The 18981-nt window shown below is 51.1% G+C and overlaps 1 protein-coding gene across 1 annotated transcript in view; it reads right to left on the bottom strand.

Moving 5' to 3' along the window:
• cd63 (CD63 molecule) overlaps nucleotides 1–8702 on the bottom strand; it is a 53302-nt gene extending 44600 nt beyond the window's left edge. The window contains exons 1-2 of the mRNA XM_067976696.1: nucleotides 8595–8702; nucleotides 8289–8374 (exon numbers count right to left, since the gene is read on the bottom strand). Of these exons, the coding sequence (XP_067832797.1) occupies nucleotides 8289–8354 (66 nt within the window). The 5' untranslated portion in view covers nucleotides 8355–8374; nucleotides 8595–8702. The remainder of the gene's footprint in view (nucleotides 1–8288; nucleotides 8375–8594) is intronic.
• Between the last annotated feature and the right edge of the window lie 10279 nt (nucleotides 8703–18981).

Consider the following 18981-nt stretch of genomic DNA (forward strand, 5'->3'; position numbering starts at 1 on the left):
TCGACCAGCCTTGCTTACCAATACCACCTTGCATTTTGCCGACTGAGAAATTTTTGGCTTGGAAACCTGAAATTCCTGTTTGTAAACAATGCAGCAAAGGCAGTGCAAGAAATACAAAGCTAGTCAGAGACACGGAAAATAAACAGGACTGCCTTCCGACACAAACAAATCATTAGAAATCCAGCAAACCTGAAACCTTTATCTCACGCTCTACTCAAAACAATCCTCTCTCCTCTCCCCCCCCCCTCACAAAACAATCCTCTCTTTCTCCCCCCCCTCACAAAACAATCCTCTCTCTCTTTCCCCCCCCTCACAAAACAATCCTCTCTCTTCTCCCCCCCCTCACAAAACAATCCTCTCTCTGCTCCCCCCCCCCTCACAAAACAATCCTCTCTCTTCTCCCCCCCCTCACAAAACAATCCTCTCTCTTCTCCCCCCCCCCTCCTCACAAAACTAATCCTCTCTCTTCTCCCCCCCCCCTCACAAAACAATCCTCTCTCTTCTCCCCCCCTCACAAAACAATCCTCTCTCTCTCCCCCCCCCCTCACAAAACAATCCTCTCCTCTTCTCCCCCCCCCTCACAAAACAATCCTCTCTCTTCTCCCCCCCCCCCCCCCTCACAAAACAATCCTCTCTCTTCTCCCCCCCCCCCCCCTCACAAAACAATCCTCTCTTCTCTACCCCCCCTCACAAAACAATCCCTCTCTCTTTCTCCCCCCCCTCACAAAACAATCCTCTCTCTTCTCTCCCCCCCCCCCCTCACAAAACAATCCTCTCTCTTCTCCCCCCCCCCCCTCACAAAACAATCCTCTCTCTTCTCCCCCCCCCCCCTCACAAAACAATCCTCTCTCTTCTCCTCTCCCCCCCCCCCCTCACAAAACAATCCTCTCTCTTCTCCCCCCCCCCCCCTCACAAAACAATCCTCTCTCTTCTCCCCCCCACCCCCCCCCTCACAAAACAATCCTCTCTCTTCTCTCCCCCCCCCCCCTCACAAAACAATCCTCTCTCTTCTCTCCCCCCCCCCTCACAAAACAATCCTCTCTCTTCTCCCCCCCCCCCCCTCACAAAACAATCTCTCTCTTCTCCCCCCCCCCCCTCACAAAACAATCCTCCTCTCTTCTCCCCCCCCCCCCCCTCACAAAACAATCCTCTCTCTTCTCTCCCCCCCCCCTCACAAAACAATCCTCTCTTCTCCTCTCCCCCCCCCCCTCACAAAACAATCCTCTCTCTCTCCTCTCCCCCCCCCCCCCCTCAACAAACAATCCTCTCTCTTCTCCTCCTCCCCCCCCCTCACAAACAATCCTCTCTCTTCTCCTCTCTCCTCCCCCCCTCACAAAACAATCCTCTCTCTTCTCCCCCCCTCACAAAACAATCCTCTCTCTTCCTCCCCCCCCCCTCACAAAAACAATCCTCTCTCTTCTCTCCCCCGCCCCCTCACAAAACATCCCACTCTTCTCACCCCCCCCCCCTCACAAAACCAACCCTCTCCTCTTCTCCCCCCCTCACACCTCACACTAAACAATCCCCCCCCTCACACTAAACAATCCCCCCCCTCACACTAAACAATCCCCCCCCTCACACTAAACAATCCCCCCCCTCACACTAAACAATCCCCCCCCTCACACTAAACAATCCCCCCCTCACACTAACAATCCCCCCCCTCACACTAAACAATCCCCCCCCTCACACTAAACAATCCCCCCCCCTCACACTAAACATCCCCCCCCTCACACTAACAATCCCCCCCCCTCACACTAACAATCCCCCCCCCTCACACTAAACAATCCCCCCCTCACACTAAACAATCCCCCCCCTCACACTAAACAATCCCCCCCCCCCACACACTAAACATATCCCCCCCCCCCCACACCTAAACAAACCCTCCCCCCCCACACCTAAACAAACCCCCCCCCCCCACACTAAACAAACCCCCCCCCCCCACACACTAAACAAACCCCCCCCCCCCACACACTAAACAAACCCCCCCCCACACACTAAACAATCCCCCCCCCCCACACACTAAACAATCCCCCCCCCACCCTTCACACTAAACAATCCCCCCCCCTCACACTAAACAATCCCCCCCACTCACCACTAAACAATCCCCCCCACTCACACTAAACAATCCCCCCCACTCACACTAAACAATCCCCCCCCCCTCACACTAAACAATCCCCTCCCCTCCCCCCCCCCTCACTAAACAATCCCCCCCCCCTCACACTCTCACTAAACAATCCCCCCCCTCACACTCACTAAACCATCCCCCCCCCCCTCACACTCTCACAAAACAATCCCCCCCCCTCACACTCTCACTAACCATCCCCCCCCCTCACACTCTCACCAACAATCCCCCCCCCTCAACACTCTCACTAAACAATCCCCCCCCCCCTCACACTCTCACTAAACAATCCCCCCCCACACACTCTCACTAAACAATCCCCACCCCCTCACACTCTCACTAAACAATCCCCCCCCCCCACACTCTCACTAAACAATCCCCCCCCTCACACTCTCACTAAACAATCCCCCCCCTCACACTCTCACTAAACAATCCCCCCCCCCTCACACTCTCACTAAACATCCCCCCCCTCACACACTCCACTAAACAATCCCCCCCCCTCACACTCTCACTAAACAATCCCCCCCCTCACACTCTCACTAAACAATCCCCCCCCTCACACTCTCACCAAACAATCCCCCCCCCCCTCACACTCTCACTAAACAATCCCCCCCCCACCCCCAACACATCCCCCCCCCTCACACTCTCACTAAACAATCCTCCCCTCCCTCACACTCTCACTAAACAATCCCCCCACCCCTCACACTCTCACTAAACAATCCCCCCCCCTCACACACTCACTAATAAACATCCCCCCCCTCCCCCCCCTCACTAAAACAATCCCCCCCAACCCTCCCCCCCTCACTAAACAACCCCCCCCTCCCTCCCCCCCCCTCACTAAACAACCCCCCCCTCCCTCCCCCCCTCACTAAACAATCCCCCCCTCCCTCCCCCCTCACTAAACAATCCCCCCCTCCCTCCCCCCTCACTAAACAATCCCCCCCTCCCTCCCCCCCTCACTAAACAATCCCCCCCCCCCCTCACACCTCACACTAAACAATCCCCCCCCCTCCCTCCCCCCCCTCACTAAACAATCCCCCTCCTCCCCCCCTCACTAAACAATCCCCCCTCCCTCCCCCCCCCTCACTAAACAATCCTCCCCTCCCTCCCCCCCTCACTAAACCAATCCCCCCCCTCACACTCTCACTAAACAATCCCCCCCCCTCACACTCTCACTAAACAATCCCCCCCCCTCACACTCTCACTAAACAATCCTCCCCTCCCTCCCCCCCCCTCACTAAACAATCCCCCCCCCCTCACACTCTCACTAAACAATCCTCCCCCTCCCTCCCCCCCCTCACTGAACAATCCCCCCCCCTCACACTCTCACTAAACAATCCCCCCCCCTCACACTCTCACTAAACAATCCCCCCCCCCCCTCACACTCTCACTAAACAATCCCCCCCCCTCCACACTCTCACTAAACAATCCCCCCCACCCCTCACACTCTCACTAAACAATACCCCCCCCCTCACACTCTCACTAAACAATCCCCCCCCCTCCCCCAACAATCCCCCCCCCTCACACTCTCACTAAACAATCCCCCTCCCTCCCCCCCTCACTAAAACAATCCCCCCCCCTCACACTCTCACTAAACCAATCCCCCCCCCCTCACACTCTCACTAAACAATCCCCCCCCCTCACACTCTCACTAAACAATCCCCCCCCTCACACTCTCACTAAGACAATCCCCCCCCCCCTCACACTCTCACTCAAACAATCCCCCCCTCCCCCCCCCTCACTAAACAATCCCCCCCCTCCCCCCCCCTCACTAAACAATCCCCCCCCTCCCCCCCCTCACTAAACAATCCCCCTCCACTCCCCCCCCCTCACTAAACAATCCCCCCCCCCCTCACACTCTCACTAAACAATCCCCCCCCCTCACACTCTCACTAAACAATCCCCCCCCCTCACACTCTCACTAAACAATCCCCCCCCCCTCACACTCTCACTAAACAATCCCCCCCCCTCACACTCTCACTAAACAATCCCCCCCCCTCACACTCTCACTAAACAATCCCCCCCCCCTCACACTCTCACTAAAACAATCCCCCCCCCCCTCACACTCTCACTAAACAATCCCCCCCCCCCTCACACTCTCACTAAACAATCCCCCCCCCCTCACACTCTCACTAAACAATCCTCCCCTCCCTCCCCCCCCTCACTGAACAATCCCCCCCCCCTCACACTCTCACTAAACAATCCTCCCCTCCCTCCCCCACCTCACTGAACAATCCCCCCCCCCTCACACTCTCACACTAAACAATCCTCCCCCTCCCTCCCCCCCCTCACTGAACAATCCCCCCCCCCTCACACTCTCACTAAACAATCCCCCCCCCACATCACACTCTCACTAAACAATCCCCCCCCCTCACACTCTCACTAAACAATCCCCCCCCCCTCACACTCTCACTAAACAATCCCCCCCCCCTCACACTCTCACTAAACAATCCCCCCCCCCTCACACTCTCACTAAACAATCCCCCCCCCTCACACTCTCACTAAACAATCCTCCCCTCCTCCCCCACCTCACTGAACAATCCCCCCCCCCTCACACCTCACACTAAACAATCCCCCCCCCCTCACACTCTCACTAAACAATCCTCCCCTCCCTCCCCCCCCTCACTGAACAATCCCCCCCCCTCACACTCTCACTAAACAACCCCCCCCCCCTCACACTCACACTAAACAATCCCCCCCCTCACACTCTCACTAAACAATCCCCCCCCCCTCACACTCTCACTAAACAATCCCCCCCCCACACACTCTCACTAAACAATCCCCCCCCCCTCACACTCTCACTAAACAATCCCCCCCCCTCACACTCTCACTAAACAATCCCCCCCCCCTCACACTCTCACTAAACAATCCCCCCCCTCACACTCTCACTAAACAATCCCCCCCCCTCACACTCTCACTAAACAATCCCCCCCCCTCACACTCTCACTAAACAATCCCCCCCCCTCACACTCTCACTAAACAATCCCCCCCCCTCACACTCTCACTAAACAATCCCCCCCCCCCACTCACACTCTCACTAAACAATCCCCCCCCCCACACACTCTCACTAAAACAATCCTCACCCCTCCCTCCCCACCTCACTAAACAATCCCCCCCCCCCTCACACTCTCACTAAACAATCCCCCCCCCTCACACTCTCACTAAACAATCCCCCCCCCCTCACACTCTCACTAAACAATCCCCCCCCCTCACACTCTCACTAAACAATCCCCCCCTCCCCCCCCACACTCTCTCACTAAACAATCCCCCCACCTCCCTGAACAATCCCCCCCCCTCACTAAACAATCCCCCCCTCACTAAACAATCCCCCCCCTCACTAAACAATCCCCCCCCTCACTAAACAATCCCCCCCCACACACAAAACAATCCCCCCCCTCACTAAACAATCCCCCCCCCTCCACTAAACAATCCCCCCCTCCCCCCCCTCACTAAACAATCCCCCCCCTCCCCCCCCTCACTAAACAATCCCCCCCTCCCCCCCCTCACTAAACAATCCCCCCCCTCCCCCCCCTCACTAAACAATCCCCCCCTCCCCCCCCTCACTAACAATCCCCCCCCCTCCCCCCCCTCACTAAACAATCCCCCCCCCCTCACACTCTCACTAAACAATCCCCCCCCTCACACTCTCACTAAACAATCCCCCCCCTCCCCCCCCTCACTAAACAATCCCCCCCTCCCCCCCTCACTAAACAATCCCCCCCCCCCCCCCTCACACTCTCACTAAACAATCCCCCCCCCCCCCTCACACCTCTCACTAAACAATCCCCCCCCCCCCTCACACTCTCACTAAAACAATCCCCCCCCCTCACACTCTCACTAAACAATCCCCCCCCCCTCACACTCTCACTAAAACAATCCCCCCCCCCCTCACACACTCACTAAACAATCCCCCCCCCCTCACACACTCACTAAACAATCCCCCCCCTCCCCCCCCTCACTAAACAATCCCCCCCCTCACACTCTCACTAAACAATCCCCCCCCCCCCTCACACTCTCACTAAACAATCCCCCCCCTCACACTCTCACTAAACAATCCCCCCCCCCTCACACTCTCACTAAACAATCCCCCCCCCTCACACACTCACTAAACAATCCCCCCCCCCTCACACACTCACTAAACAAACCCCCCTCCCTCCCCCCCTCACTAAACAATCCCCCCCCCTCACACTCTCACTAAACAATCCCCCCCCCCCTCACACACATCACTAAACAATCCCCCCCCCCTCACCACACTCACTAAACAATCCCCCTCCCTCCCCCCCTCACTAAACAATCCCCCCTCCTCACACTCTCACTAAACAATCCCCCCCCCTCACACTCTCACTAAACAATCCCCCTCCCCTCCCCCCCTCACTAAACAATCCCCCCCCCTCACACACTCACTAAACAATCCCCCCCCTCCCCCCCCTCACTAAACAATCCCCCCCCTCCCACCCCCTCACTAAACAATCCCCCCCCCCCTCACACTCTCACTAAAAATCCCCCCCCCCTCACACTCTCACTAAACAATCCCCCCCCCCTCACACTCTCACTAAACAATCCCCCCCCCTCCCCCCCCTCACTAAACAATCCCCCCCCCCTCCCCCCCTCACTAAACAATCCCCCCCCTCACACTCTCACTAAACAATCCCCCCCCCTCACACCTCTCACTAAACAAATCCACCCCCCCTCACACTCTCACTAAACAATCCCCTCTCCCCCCCCCTCACACTCTCACTAAACAATCCCCCCCCCTCACACTCTCACTAAACAATCCCCCCCCCTCACACTCTCACTAAACAATCCCCCCCCTCACACTCTCACTAAACAATCCCCCCCTCACACTCTCACTAAACAATCCCCCCCCCCTCACACTCTCACTAAACAATCCCCCCCCCTCACACTCTCACTAAACAATCCCCCCCCCCTCACACTCTCACTAAACAATCCCCCCCCCTCACACTCTCACTAAACAATCCCCCCCCCTCACACTCTCACTAACAATCCCCCCCCCTCACACTCTCACTAAACAATCCCCCCCCCTCACACTCTCACTAAACAATCCCCCCCCCCTCACACTCTCACTAAACAATCCCCCCCCCTCACACTCTCACTAAACAATCCCCCCCCCCCTCACACTCTCACTAAACAATCCCCCCCCCCTCACACTCTCACTAAACAATCCTCCCCCCCTCCACCCCCCTCACTAAACAATCCCCCCCCTCACACTCTCACTAAACAATCCCCCCCCCCTCACACTCTCACTAAACAATCCCCCCCCCCCTCACACTCTCACCTAAACAATCCCCCCCCCTCACACTCTCACTAAACAATCCCCCCCCCTCACACTCTCACTAAACAATCCCACCCCCTCACACTCTCACTAAACAATCCCCCCCCCCTCACACTCTCACTAAACAAACCCTCCCCCCCCCCCCCCCCCACTAAACAATCCCCCCCCTCACACTCTCACTAAACAATCCTCTCCCCTCCCTCCCCCCCCCCTCACTAAACAATCCTCCCCTCTCCCCCCCCCCTCACTAAACAATCCCCCCCCCCTCACTAAACAATCCTCCCCTCACTCCCCCCCCTCACTAAACAATCCTATTTTTCTTCCCTCACTCTCACACGTTATTCCGCCCCCCGGGCTTGGACTGGGTTTGAAACCAGTTGACTAAATGCAGGTTTAACTCACAACAGAGCCAGAGCGGGTAATTTCCAAACTTAAATCACTGTCCACGTAGCAAGTCTCTTTGGTGATCTTTTCACTTTTGGCACAGAAACAGCGTTTTATTTTTGAGGGGAGAGGGTGAATATCGTGTATTGGAATATAGTATGAATAATTCCAATCAAAGTACCCAAAAGAATTGCTTGCAGCAATAAATATACTTTTTTAAAAAGTCGAACAGTTTTTTTTTGGGGGGGGGGGGGGATTAATTTTCGATTTGCAGCCAAAAACAATGCAGTTGAAATCTTAGATACTTTTTAAAGCTTTCTCGGCGCGTTTTGCCAAATCTATCACTTTACAAAATAAATTACCCAACATAAAGACAGAGTAGCAAAAAAAATCGGATACAGACACTTACCCCCTCGTGACCACGCCATTGCTGATCATCTCTACAAAACGAGGAAATTAACAGGGCGAAAGTGACAAGAAACTGACACTTACCCAAAACAAGAAGTTAAATATGAACATCAAGTACTTGACGCACTTCATTCCTCCTTCTACAGCCATTTTTCACTTGGGTCGATTCTCTAGAAGAAGAAAAAAAACAATTTATTTTTAAAAAAAAACCTTTAACATTTTAAAGGAAGTCCGGGAAAAAAAAACCCACCACGGTTTAAAGACGTGGCTGGGAAAAAAATTCAACCCCAGCCATGTTTCGCTACAGTCTGGTATAACTAGCAGTCTTAGTGTCTGTTAAACAATCGAGATAAAACTGCACTAGCAAACAGAATTAGTCCAAATCTCTACCTCAAAATCCGCACCAAACACAGCACTTTGTTACAGAAAGACTGTGTCGAATGAGTCTCAAACACCTTCACCGTTTCCCTGATCTGACGTCAAAGCCACTGTGGTTTGTAGTTAAAGGCGCAGAGCCTTCATAAAAAAAAAACCCACACCAGTATTGCACCCCTGGAGGCCGAGAAAAACCATGCCCTACCACTCTGTGGACTGAGTTTCGAGGGAAAGGCTGGAGAAACATAGCCTTGAAAGATGCCTGAGATAGAGTGTGCAGATATTAAATGGCCCGGTTAAGTTTGATCTGGAGCGTGTTTTAAAGTAAGCAGCGATAGTCAGACAAGAGGTTATGGGTTCAAACTGGTGAAAGGTATATTTACAAAAGGGTGGACAACACTCGGAATGGACTCACAGGTAGAGTTGTGGAGGAGAAAGCCTTAAGAGTCAGTTCGATGTGGTGATGGGGAGGAGGTGGGCGGGTTGGTTTTTCTGGATGGATGAGATAAAATGGGCCGAATCTGTGTTTATCTGGTCAACATGTGAAAGGCGTCATTGTGTGGGGACATTTCATCACATTGCATGCAAAAGATGTCATTACACAAGTTCTTGCAGCTTCTCTTTCACCCCACAATGAGGATGGAGCCCCCTTAAAAAGATGGGTAGATTGGGCAGAGCATGACAACATATGTCCATTGGATACAATGGGTAGATTGGGCAGAGCATGACAACATATGTCCATTGGATACAATAGTCACTTAGTGAAATGACTTTTTCTGCCTTCGCAATTTTCCTCCCCCCTCTCCTGCCAGTGTTGGGGTACAGATCCAGGGGCAGTAGCCACACCCTGGTACACTGTCCAAGTGGCCATTTTGCATGAATGAGCCCAGATAGCGAGCATTGGAAAGCTATATGTCAGCTGTGGCTTAGTGGGTAGCACTGTCGCCTCTGATTTCAAAAGGTTGTGTGCTGGATGAGCAAAAATTTCCTCCAACTAAATATTGGGAAGACCAAAGCCGTTGTCTTCAGTCTCGACCACAAACTCCGTTCCCTAGCCACCGACTCCATCCCTCTCCCTGGCCACTGTCTGAGGCTGAACCAAACTGTTCGCAACCTTGGTCTCCTATTTGATCCTGAGATGAGCTTCTGATCACATGTCCACTCCATCACCAAGACCACCTACTTCCACCTCTGTAACATCGCCCGTCTCCGCCCCTGCCTCAGCTCATCTGCTGTTGAAACCCTCACTCATGTCTTTGTTACCTCCAGACTCGACTATTCCAATGCTCTCCTGGCCGGCCTCCCATCTTCCACCCTCCGTAAACTTGACCTCATCCAAAACTCTGCTGCCCGTATCCTAACTCACACCAAGTCCCGTTTACCCATCACCCCTGTGCTCGCTCAGTTCGGGAACGCCTAGATTTTAAAATTCTCATCCTTTTTTTCAAATCCCTCCATGGCCTCGCCCCTCCCTATGACTGTAACCTTCTCCAGCCCTACAACCCTCCAAGCTCTCTGCACTCCTCCAATTCTGGCCTCTTGCCCAGCCCCGATTTTAATCACTCCACCATTGCCGGCCGTGCCTTCAGCTGCCCAGGCCCTAAGCTCTGGAATTCCCTCCCTAAACCTCTCCACCTCTCTACCTCTCTCTCCTCCTTTAAGACGCTCCTTAAAACTTACCTCTTTCACCTGTTCTAATATCTCCTTATGTGGCTCGGTATCAAATTTTGTTTGATAATCGCTCCTGTGAAGCGCCTTGGGATGTTTTACCATGTTAAAGGCGCAATATAAATGCAAGTTGTTGTTGTCGTGGGTTCAAGTCCCACTCCAGAGCCTTGAGCACAAAATCTAGGCTGACACTCCCAGTACAGTACTGAGGGAGTGCTGCACTGTTGGGAGATGCCGTCTTTTGGATGAGACATTAACCCGAGGCCCTGTCTGTTCTCTCAGGTGGATGTAAAAGATCCCATGGCACTATTCGAAGAAGAGCAGGGGAGTTCTCTCTGGTGTCCTGGCCAATATTTATCCCTCAACCAAAATCACTAAAACAGATTATCTGGTCATTATTTCAATGCTGTTTGTGGGATCTTGCTGTGCACAAATTGGTTGCCACATTTCCTACATTACAACAGTCACTACACTTCAGTGGCTGTAAAGTTCTTTCGGACGTCCAGAGGCCATGAAAAGTGTTATAGAAATGCAAGTCTTTTTTTAACAGACATGATGGACGCCCACTAAGCTAATTTTTGATGGGAGAGCCATCTCCTCTTGCAATGGCATGCTGATCTACATCAACGTTCAACAAGCCCAAGTGTCTAGCCTACTGATTTGGGAGACAGTATGTGAGTAATTTGAGACATGACATGTGGTAAGTGTAACATGCTCGGGAGGAACAGGTGACTTTGGACCTGTGGTTCCCAAAGCTCTCCACCACTGGTGGTTTTTTCTCACCTCATGTCTTGGTCTGTTGTAGACTCATTGATAGAGATTGATTGCTGTGATTAGTCAACAACTCCATTATAATTGTATCATGTGACTACCAGGATGGTAGAAGGCCAACTAAATGGACCTTGGTCTTTTTTCATCTAACAATTCCTATCTACATCTTATGAGGGACTGTACACAGACAAAAGACATCAACAAAAGGCAAACTAACTCCCCCTGCACTTCAATGTCAAGCCCAGCCAGCTTGACACTTGTCTGTCCCTGAAAGCAGTCATTTAAAAATTGTTACAATTCTGGCACACTATAAATCCTGATCAAAATATTTATTACAGAGGTTCTTCTAATATGAAGCAAAGCCAACAATCAGATCTGTCACAGACTTCTAATGCTCTCACTGTTATTTGAAAGCACTTGTCAAGCAAAATTAACTGGAGCAATATCTCAAACGTGGTCGTCTTGCTGGCTACAGTTCCATGGGAGCCAGCAGTTCTGCTGCACATCATCTAAGTGGGCATTCTTCATATGTGAGTCTAGTTGGTGAATGTCAGCAGGCTATTCAACCATAGGGGTGCATCACAGTTGAGTCTGACCCGAATCTTATCTGAAGCTCACACGTACCACTTTCCAATGAAGAGGGTTGGGTGGAGGTGGGGAATCATTGGAGTGATCAATGCTTTTTCCCAAGCCTGGCTGATTTTTCCCCTCCCTAACTGACAAAGAATGAGACCAATTGTTAGAGTCCGATTGCCACCCTGGCTGTGACCAGCTCAATCGAAAATGGGACCTTTCTGATAAGCATGGCTCAGCTACTCGAGGACTTGAGCACTTAATCTTGGCTGACACTTCAGTGCAATACTGAGGGAGTGCAGCATTGGTCGAAGGGTGTCTCTTTAACTGGGGGTGGGGGCAGTTCTGGGCTATGGCCTTCGCCATGACCTCAGTCAGTATTGTTCTGTGTTTGGCTGACAGAAATGCACTGGCAGTAGGAGGAGCTAATTTGAAATCCAGCTACTTAATGAGCCCGATATTAGGAGGGAGGCGGGTTGCCAGGGTAACCCGCCCAGTAAAATCGGTGGGTTCCCCACGCGATCGTAAGTAAATTGAAGCCACTTACCTTGGCTCCCGGGTTTCGTGCTGGAAAGCTGCCCAGCGGGCGGATTGCGCACCCGCATCACAGGCTAAAAGCTGGAGGAGCCCTATTTAAAGGGGCAGTCCTCCACTGACTGATGCTGCAGAAAGAAGCCAAAATTATAGCATGGAGCAGCCCAGGGGGAAGGCTGCTCCCAGGTTTAATGATGCCTCACTCCAGGTCCTACTGGATGGGGTGAGGAGGAGGGGGAGGACAGAGATCTTCTCCCCAGCGGACGGGAGGAAGCGGCCTGCCTCTGCCACCACAAAGGCCCGGCTCGAGGTGGCAGAGGAGGTCACCAGCACCACCAACATATGACATACCTGCATACAATGCAAGAGGCGCTTCAAAGACTTAAGTAGGTCAGCCGAAGTGAGTACACTTACTCATTCCCCTACACTCCGTCTGCCACATCACCGCCCCCACCCCACATCTCCTTCTGCACTGCCAACACTACTCTATCACATCACTCCTCACACCCCCTCAAAGCTCATCCTCATCTTACCTGCACTTACCCACCTCACCAGTACTCATCCCGCCACTACCACTCAACCCAATCCTCATACAATCTCATGGCTCTGTCTCATACTCACCCTCTCATGCATCTCTTTCACGGCCAGCCTCACTCGACCTGCCACTACCTGTGCTGCAGCCACAGGGTATGCATCACATATGTGTAGTAGGAAGTGTAAGGCAAACGTGTCGTGAGCATGAAGGGGATGCACAAGGGTGTTTGAGGGTTTGTCATGGTTTTTACTTATATTTGATTTCTGATCAACTCACATTACATATTACATTGTCACCACTACTGCCACGTATTGGCCATTCTTGACTGGCTTGTGCAATAAGTCCCTTTCATGAGGTTCTCCATGAACACCCTTGATGCCACCCAGTGGGTCACCCTACAGTGGGTGTCTGTGTAGTTGCACGACTACTTTGTGCATGTGCCTGTTGCACAGCACTGTGTTGTGTTGCTCCACGCGGCGGAGGTGGACGGCATGCCTGGCGAGGCTGGTGATGTTGCTCGTCCTCCAATGGAGTGATGAATGCAGCAATGGACCCCCCCCCCCCCAATCCTGACGGTGTGAGGGGGTCCACAAAGTAGGTAAATGTGTTTGGACAGCAGAGTTTAGGGTATGATTTAATAATTTGGAGTGTGGAGACAATGGTGTGGCAGGCAAAACTTTTGTCTGAGGTGACAGAGTGCCCTGCTGCATTGAATGACGGTTTACCCCACACCTGTCAAATGGGCCTTTGCAGCTGCCACTGGCTGCTGGCTGCAACACGTCTGTTTAAACAGGGAGTGTGTCCCCCAGCATGGGAAACATGCTCTGGGTAGTCCAAAATCCGAATCCTCCTAAAATCTCCAACTAATGAGGTCTGTAAACGACCTCAAGTACCCAGATAATGATCTTAAGTGGGATCCCGCTGGCTTTGATTGCTGGTGGGAGTCCCGCATGCGGGGGCTGCGTGCGCACCGATTCGCGTCACTGGGGAACCCGGAAGTGGACGGGTTGGAGCTGGGCTCCGGACCTGCTCTGGGAATCCCCAATTTTAGGAGCCCCCCCACCACGAAAGCACCCGCTCGGCCATCCGAAAATTGACCCTAATGAGTCAAACAACGAGGCTGCGAGTGATATTTCTAATGGAGGATAGCGGTAGAAAGTGCTGGGGTTAGTTAGTGCTCTTTCCAAGTGTTGCACTGAATGAGGCAGTGCAGTCAGGTTTTATACTAAGCATTAAGAATGGAAGATGGTGAAACACTATTGAACATCCTGGAATCCCATGTAATAAGACAGAATTTAACTTCTTCAGTCACTGTAAAGCAATACTCTGGCCCTAGGCCTGTAGACAGAGCCGTTCTTGAGTTGTTGGTTGTTATTTGAGTTGTCAGCTTTTTGGGGGCTGAATCAGCCATTTTGAAGTCTATTTGTCTTTTTCTACCTTGAGTCGGCACGTATAGGTAAGAATAACCATCATTTCAACATGAGATCAGACTTAAGTGCAGCTGCTGAGTGAGAGTTGGCATGTCTTAGCTTGTGAAACGTCATCAATAATGGCATGATGTCGCATAATTTTGTGATAATTTTGCTTTAGTTATCATGTTGTCTCTTGTTCACATCAGGGGTAAGAACGCAGTTGGAAAATGGAAGATCCATTTTGTTTTGCATCAATTAGGGATGCATGATGTCAAACTTAAATATTATCTATAGATGTAAACATCTTGCATCTTGGGCACATTTTGTCCATCATAGCTCAGGAATCATAATTACCACACTTGCAAATTTCGGTGTCACACTTACAAAGAAAACAACCCCAGCCTATCCGATCTTTCCTCATAGCTAAATTTCTCCAGTCCTGGCAACATCCTCGTAAATCTCCTCTGTACCCTCTCTAGTGCTTCCTTCCTGTAATGTGGTAACCAGAACTGTGCGCAGTACTCCAGCTGTGGTCTAACTAATGTTTTATACAGTTCCAGCATAACCTCCCTGCTCTTATATTTTATGCCTTGGCTAATAAGGGAAAGTATCCCGTATGCCTTTTTAACCACCTTATCTACCTGTCCTGCGACCTTCAGGGATCTGTGGACATGCACTCCAAGGTCCCTTTGTTCCTCTACACCTCCCAGTATCCTCCCATTTATTGTGTATTCCCTTGCCTTGTTTGCTCTCCCCAAATACATTACCACACACTTCTCCGGATTGAACTCCATTTGCCACTTTTCTGCCCACCTGACCAGTCCATTGATATCTTCCCGCAGTCTACAGCTTTCCTCCTCACTATCAACCACACAGCCAATTTTTGTATCATCTTCATGAGGAAGGGTTAAAACAAGAAGAAAAGATTGGAAAAGAGAAAATACAAAGCAAGTGCAGGTCTTTCCTTTGGGACCCTTCAACTTTCACAGAACTGGGAACACAAGAAATATGAAACTGCACTTACTTAATTTTCCTGGATTTGTACTGGATCTGAAAGCATTGCAACTTGATGTATATTGTGAAGATACTCCCACAAGTCTATTGTATTTAAATGATATCTGACAGGAAGCCTGACCTCATAAGCAATTCGGAATCACGAGTGGGTCATGAAGACTGTGTCACAAGTTGATTATATTGTACACTTGATAAGACCCTGGGGGTATTTTATCAGCCCTGTAAATAATCTGTTCGCATGAGCTTTTGTTTTAAAATATGCAGGCATTTTTCTTTCTTTTTGAGGGGGGAGGGAGGGAGAGAGGGGGAAAGACACCTTGGCATACAATGGAACAGTTTCTGACATTTTTGTGATTCAGTTGGCAGGGCCTACTTTGACCTCATTTAAGCTGTGGTTTGACCTAGATGTTTGCAGCACAGAAAGAGGCCATCCGGTTAATCATGTCTGTGCTGGTTCTTCGCTAGAGCAATCCCAAACTAATCCCACTGCCCCACTCTCTCCCCATAGCCCTGTATCAATCCCCAAACTAATCCCACTGCCCCACTCTCTCCCCATAACCCTGTATCAATCCCCAAACTAATCCCACTGCCCCACTCTCTCCCCATAGCCCTTTATCAATCCCAAACTAATCCCACTGCCCCACTCTCTCACCATAGTCCTGTATCAATCCCAAACTAATCCCACTGCCCTGCTCTCCCCCCATAGCCCTTTATCAATCCCAAACTAATCCCACTGCCCCACTCTCTCCCCATAGCTCTGTATCAATCCCCAAACTAATCCCACTGCCCTGCTCTCCCCCCATAGCCCTTTATCAATCCCAAACTAATCCCACTGCTCCGCTCTCTCCCCATAGCCCTGTATCAATCCCAAACTAATCCCACTGCCCCACTCTCTCCCCATAGTCCTGTATCAATCCCCAAACTAATCCCACTGCCCCACTCTCTCCCCATAACCCTGTATCAATCTAATACTAATCCCACTGCCCCACTCTCTCACCATAGTCCTGTATCAATCCCAAACTAATCCCACTGCCCTGCTCTCCCCCCATAGCCCTTTATCAATCCCAAACTAATCCCACTGCCCCACTCTCTCCCCATAGCTCTGTATCAATCCCCAAACTAATCCCACTGCCCTGCTCTCCCCCCATAGCCCTTTATCAATCCCAAACTAATCCCACTGCTCCGCTCTCTCCCCATAGCCCTGTATCAATCCCAAACTAATCCCACTGCCCCACTCTCTCCCCATAACCCTGTATCAATCCCCAAACTAATCCCACTGCCCCACTCTCTCCCCATAGCCCTATATCAATCCCCAAACTAATCCCACTGCCCCGCTCTCTCCCCATAGCCCTGTATCAATCCCCAAACTAATCCCACTGCCCCGCTCCCTCTCCATAGCCCTGTATCAATCCCCAAACTAATCCCACTGCCCCACTCTCTCCCCATCGACCTGTATCAATCCCAAACTAATCCCACTGCCCCATTCTCTCCCCATAGCCCTGTATCAATCCCAAACTAATCCCACTGCCCCACTCTCTCCCCATAGCCCTGTATCAATCCCAAACTAATCCTGCTGCTCCGCTCTCTCCCCATAGCCTTGTATTAATCCCAAACTAAGCCCGCTGACCCGCTCTCTCCCCATAGCCCTGTATCAATCCCAAACTAATCCCACTGCCCCGCTCTCTCCCCATAGTCTTGTATCAATCCCAAACTAATCCCACTGCCCCGCTCTCTCCCCATAGCCCAGTATCAATCCAATACTAATCCCACTGCCCCACTCTCTCCCCATAGCCCTGTATCAATCAGAGTTAGGGAGGGGGCGAGGCCATGGAGCGATTTCAAAACAAGGATGAGAATTTTACAATCAAAGCATTGCCGGACCAGGAACTGATGTAGGTCAGCGAGCACAGGGGTGATGGGTGAATGAGACTTGGTGCGAGTTAGGATACAGGCAGCAGAATTTTGGACGAGCTCAAGTTTATGGAAAAGACTGTAGGGAATGAGTGGCTACTCCCCTTCCAAGTAGTGTTTGTCTATCTACTGCTCCAGAGATCTCAGAATAGGAGACTGTGGAATAAGTCTCGCTTTCAACACATTGAGGATACAGGGAGGAGGAAGGGCCTGTAGGAATGTGCAGACTGGTTCTCACTATTAATGAAAGGTGATGTTGGACGGAGGAGAGAAAAACAGAGCACAGAACCTGAGAGAGACTGCATAATGTCATTGTAAAAGGACAGATATGTGGGATCAAGGCCTGAGGAGATTAACTTCACAAAAAAAGTGACAATATTCATTGTTTGGCCCGACACGAGCAGTGAAATACATCTCATATATCAATTGAAACTGGGGCGACATCTTCATTAAATCTAGCAACAACGTAGCAACACGGAATTTTGTCCCAAGGTTACTGGAAACAACTTGTGTCTAATCAGAAATACATGTGATAAAGGGGATACAAATAAAGATGGTGATATCAACAAGTTTTCTTTATCTGAGTCGATATGTGCCTAATGTATGTATTTTGTGGTCTCTTTCTGTGCAACCATGCACTTCTTACCCTTTGACGGTATCCTTCCAGTACCAGTGCCACTGGTAGAAGATAGCTCATCCAGCAGTGGAACTTCAGATTGTGCATAGGAGATGGTGGAGGGATCAGCTGGTGGAGTGTCAGGGCAAGGAATGCCTCAGTCACTGTGTAGGGCATGCTACCTTCTGGGGGCACCAGAAGATGTGTGGCCAAGGCTGTATGACACACATAGATGTCAGCTTGGCTCGGTGGTAGCACTCTCGCCTTTGGGTCAGAAGGTCATGGACTCAAGCCACATAATCTCGGCTGATACATCAGTGCAGTACTGAGGGAGTGCTGCACTGTTGGAGGTGCCGTCTTTCGGATGAGACGATAAACCGAGTCCCCGTTTGCCCTCTCAGGTGTTTTAAATTGGATAGCCACGTGGTGAAAGATAGAATACGACAGCCTGGTCTTCAGTTACTTCCAAGCCTTTATTAACATAGCTCAACATTACATTCACCCCACACCCTAGATCAGCTCTCTTATAAATGGATACAAGCAAGTTCCCAATTAATACACACCACCGGAATACAATTAACACTAATTGATATAAATCACATGGATACAATTAACATCAGGCAGACGTAAAAGATCCCACAGCACTATTTCGAAGAAGAGCAGTGGAGTTCTGCCCCGTGTCCTGGCCAATATTTATCTCTCAACCAACATCATTAAAATACATTATCTGGTTATTTATCTCATTGCCGTTTGTGGCAAATTGGCTGCCGTGTTTCCCTACATTACAAAAGTACCTCATTGGCTGTTAAGCACTTTGGGACATCCTGAGCACATGAAAGGAGCTACAGGAATGCAAGTTCTTTCTATCAGGATCTGTTATGAGTTCTAATATCTTGTCGTTTGTAGTGCCCTGAATAGGTCTCTGATGGTAGACTCATGGCTGCCATTGATGTGTCTGAGAACAGAATATGTACATCCACAAGACTAACTACTTGAACTGGAGGCCATCTTGGTAATAGAACCCATGTCAGACATAGCAGCGATGCCTCTATATTGCTCAGTCCCTGGATTATTGAGGTTTCCACTTCAGCCAACATCAGTTCAGCACATTATGGAGGTCAGAGACAGATGTACTCATGTCTGGCATGCAGGCATTCAGATCAGATATGGAGGTCTCTGAAATGAATGCCTCCACCCTGTTCACACCCTCCTCTACCTGAGCATGCAAGGTGGCCATAACATTGTGTACATGGCACTGGTGTTCCACTGCCCTCACTACACTGATCTCTGTACCTACCAACCCCTTTGTTTGGATCCTAAGTCTTAGGAGATCTGTGCTCTGCAATGACCTTTCCAAGCCACTCTCAG

The sequence above is a fragment of the Heptranchias perlo genome, chromosome X (assembly GCF_035084215.1).
Source record: "Heptranchias perlo isolate sHepPer1 chromosome X, sHepPer1.hap1, whole genome shotgun sequence".
Taxonomy (NCBI): domain Eukaryota; kingdom Metazoa; phylum Chordata; class Chondrichthyes; order Hexanchiformes; family Hexanchidae; genus Heptranchias; species Heptranchias perlo.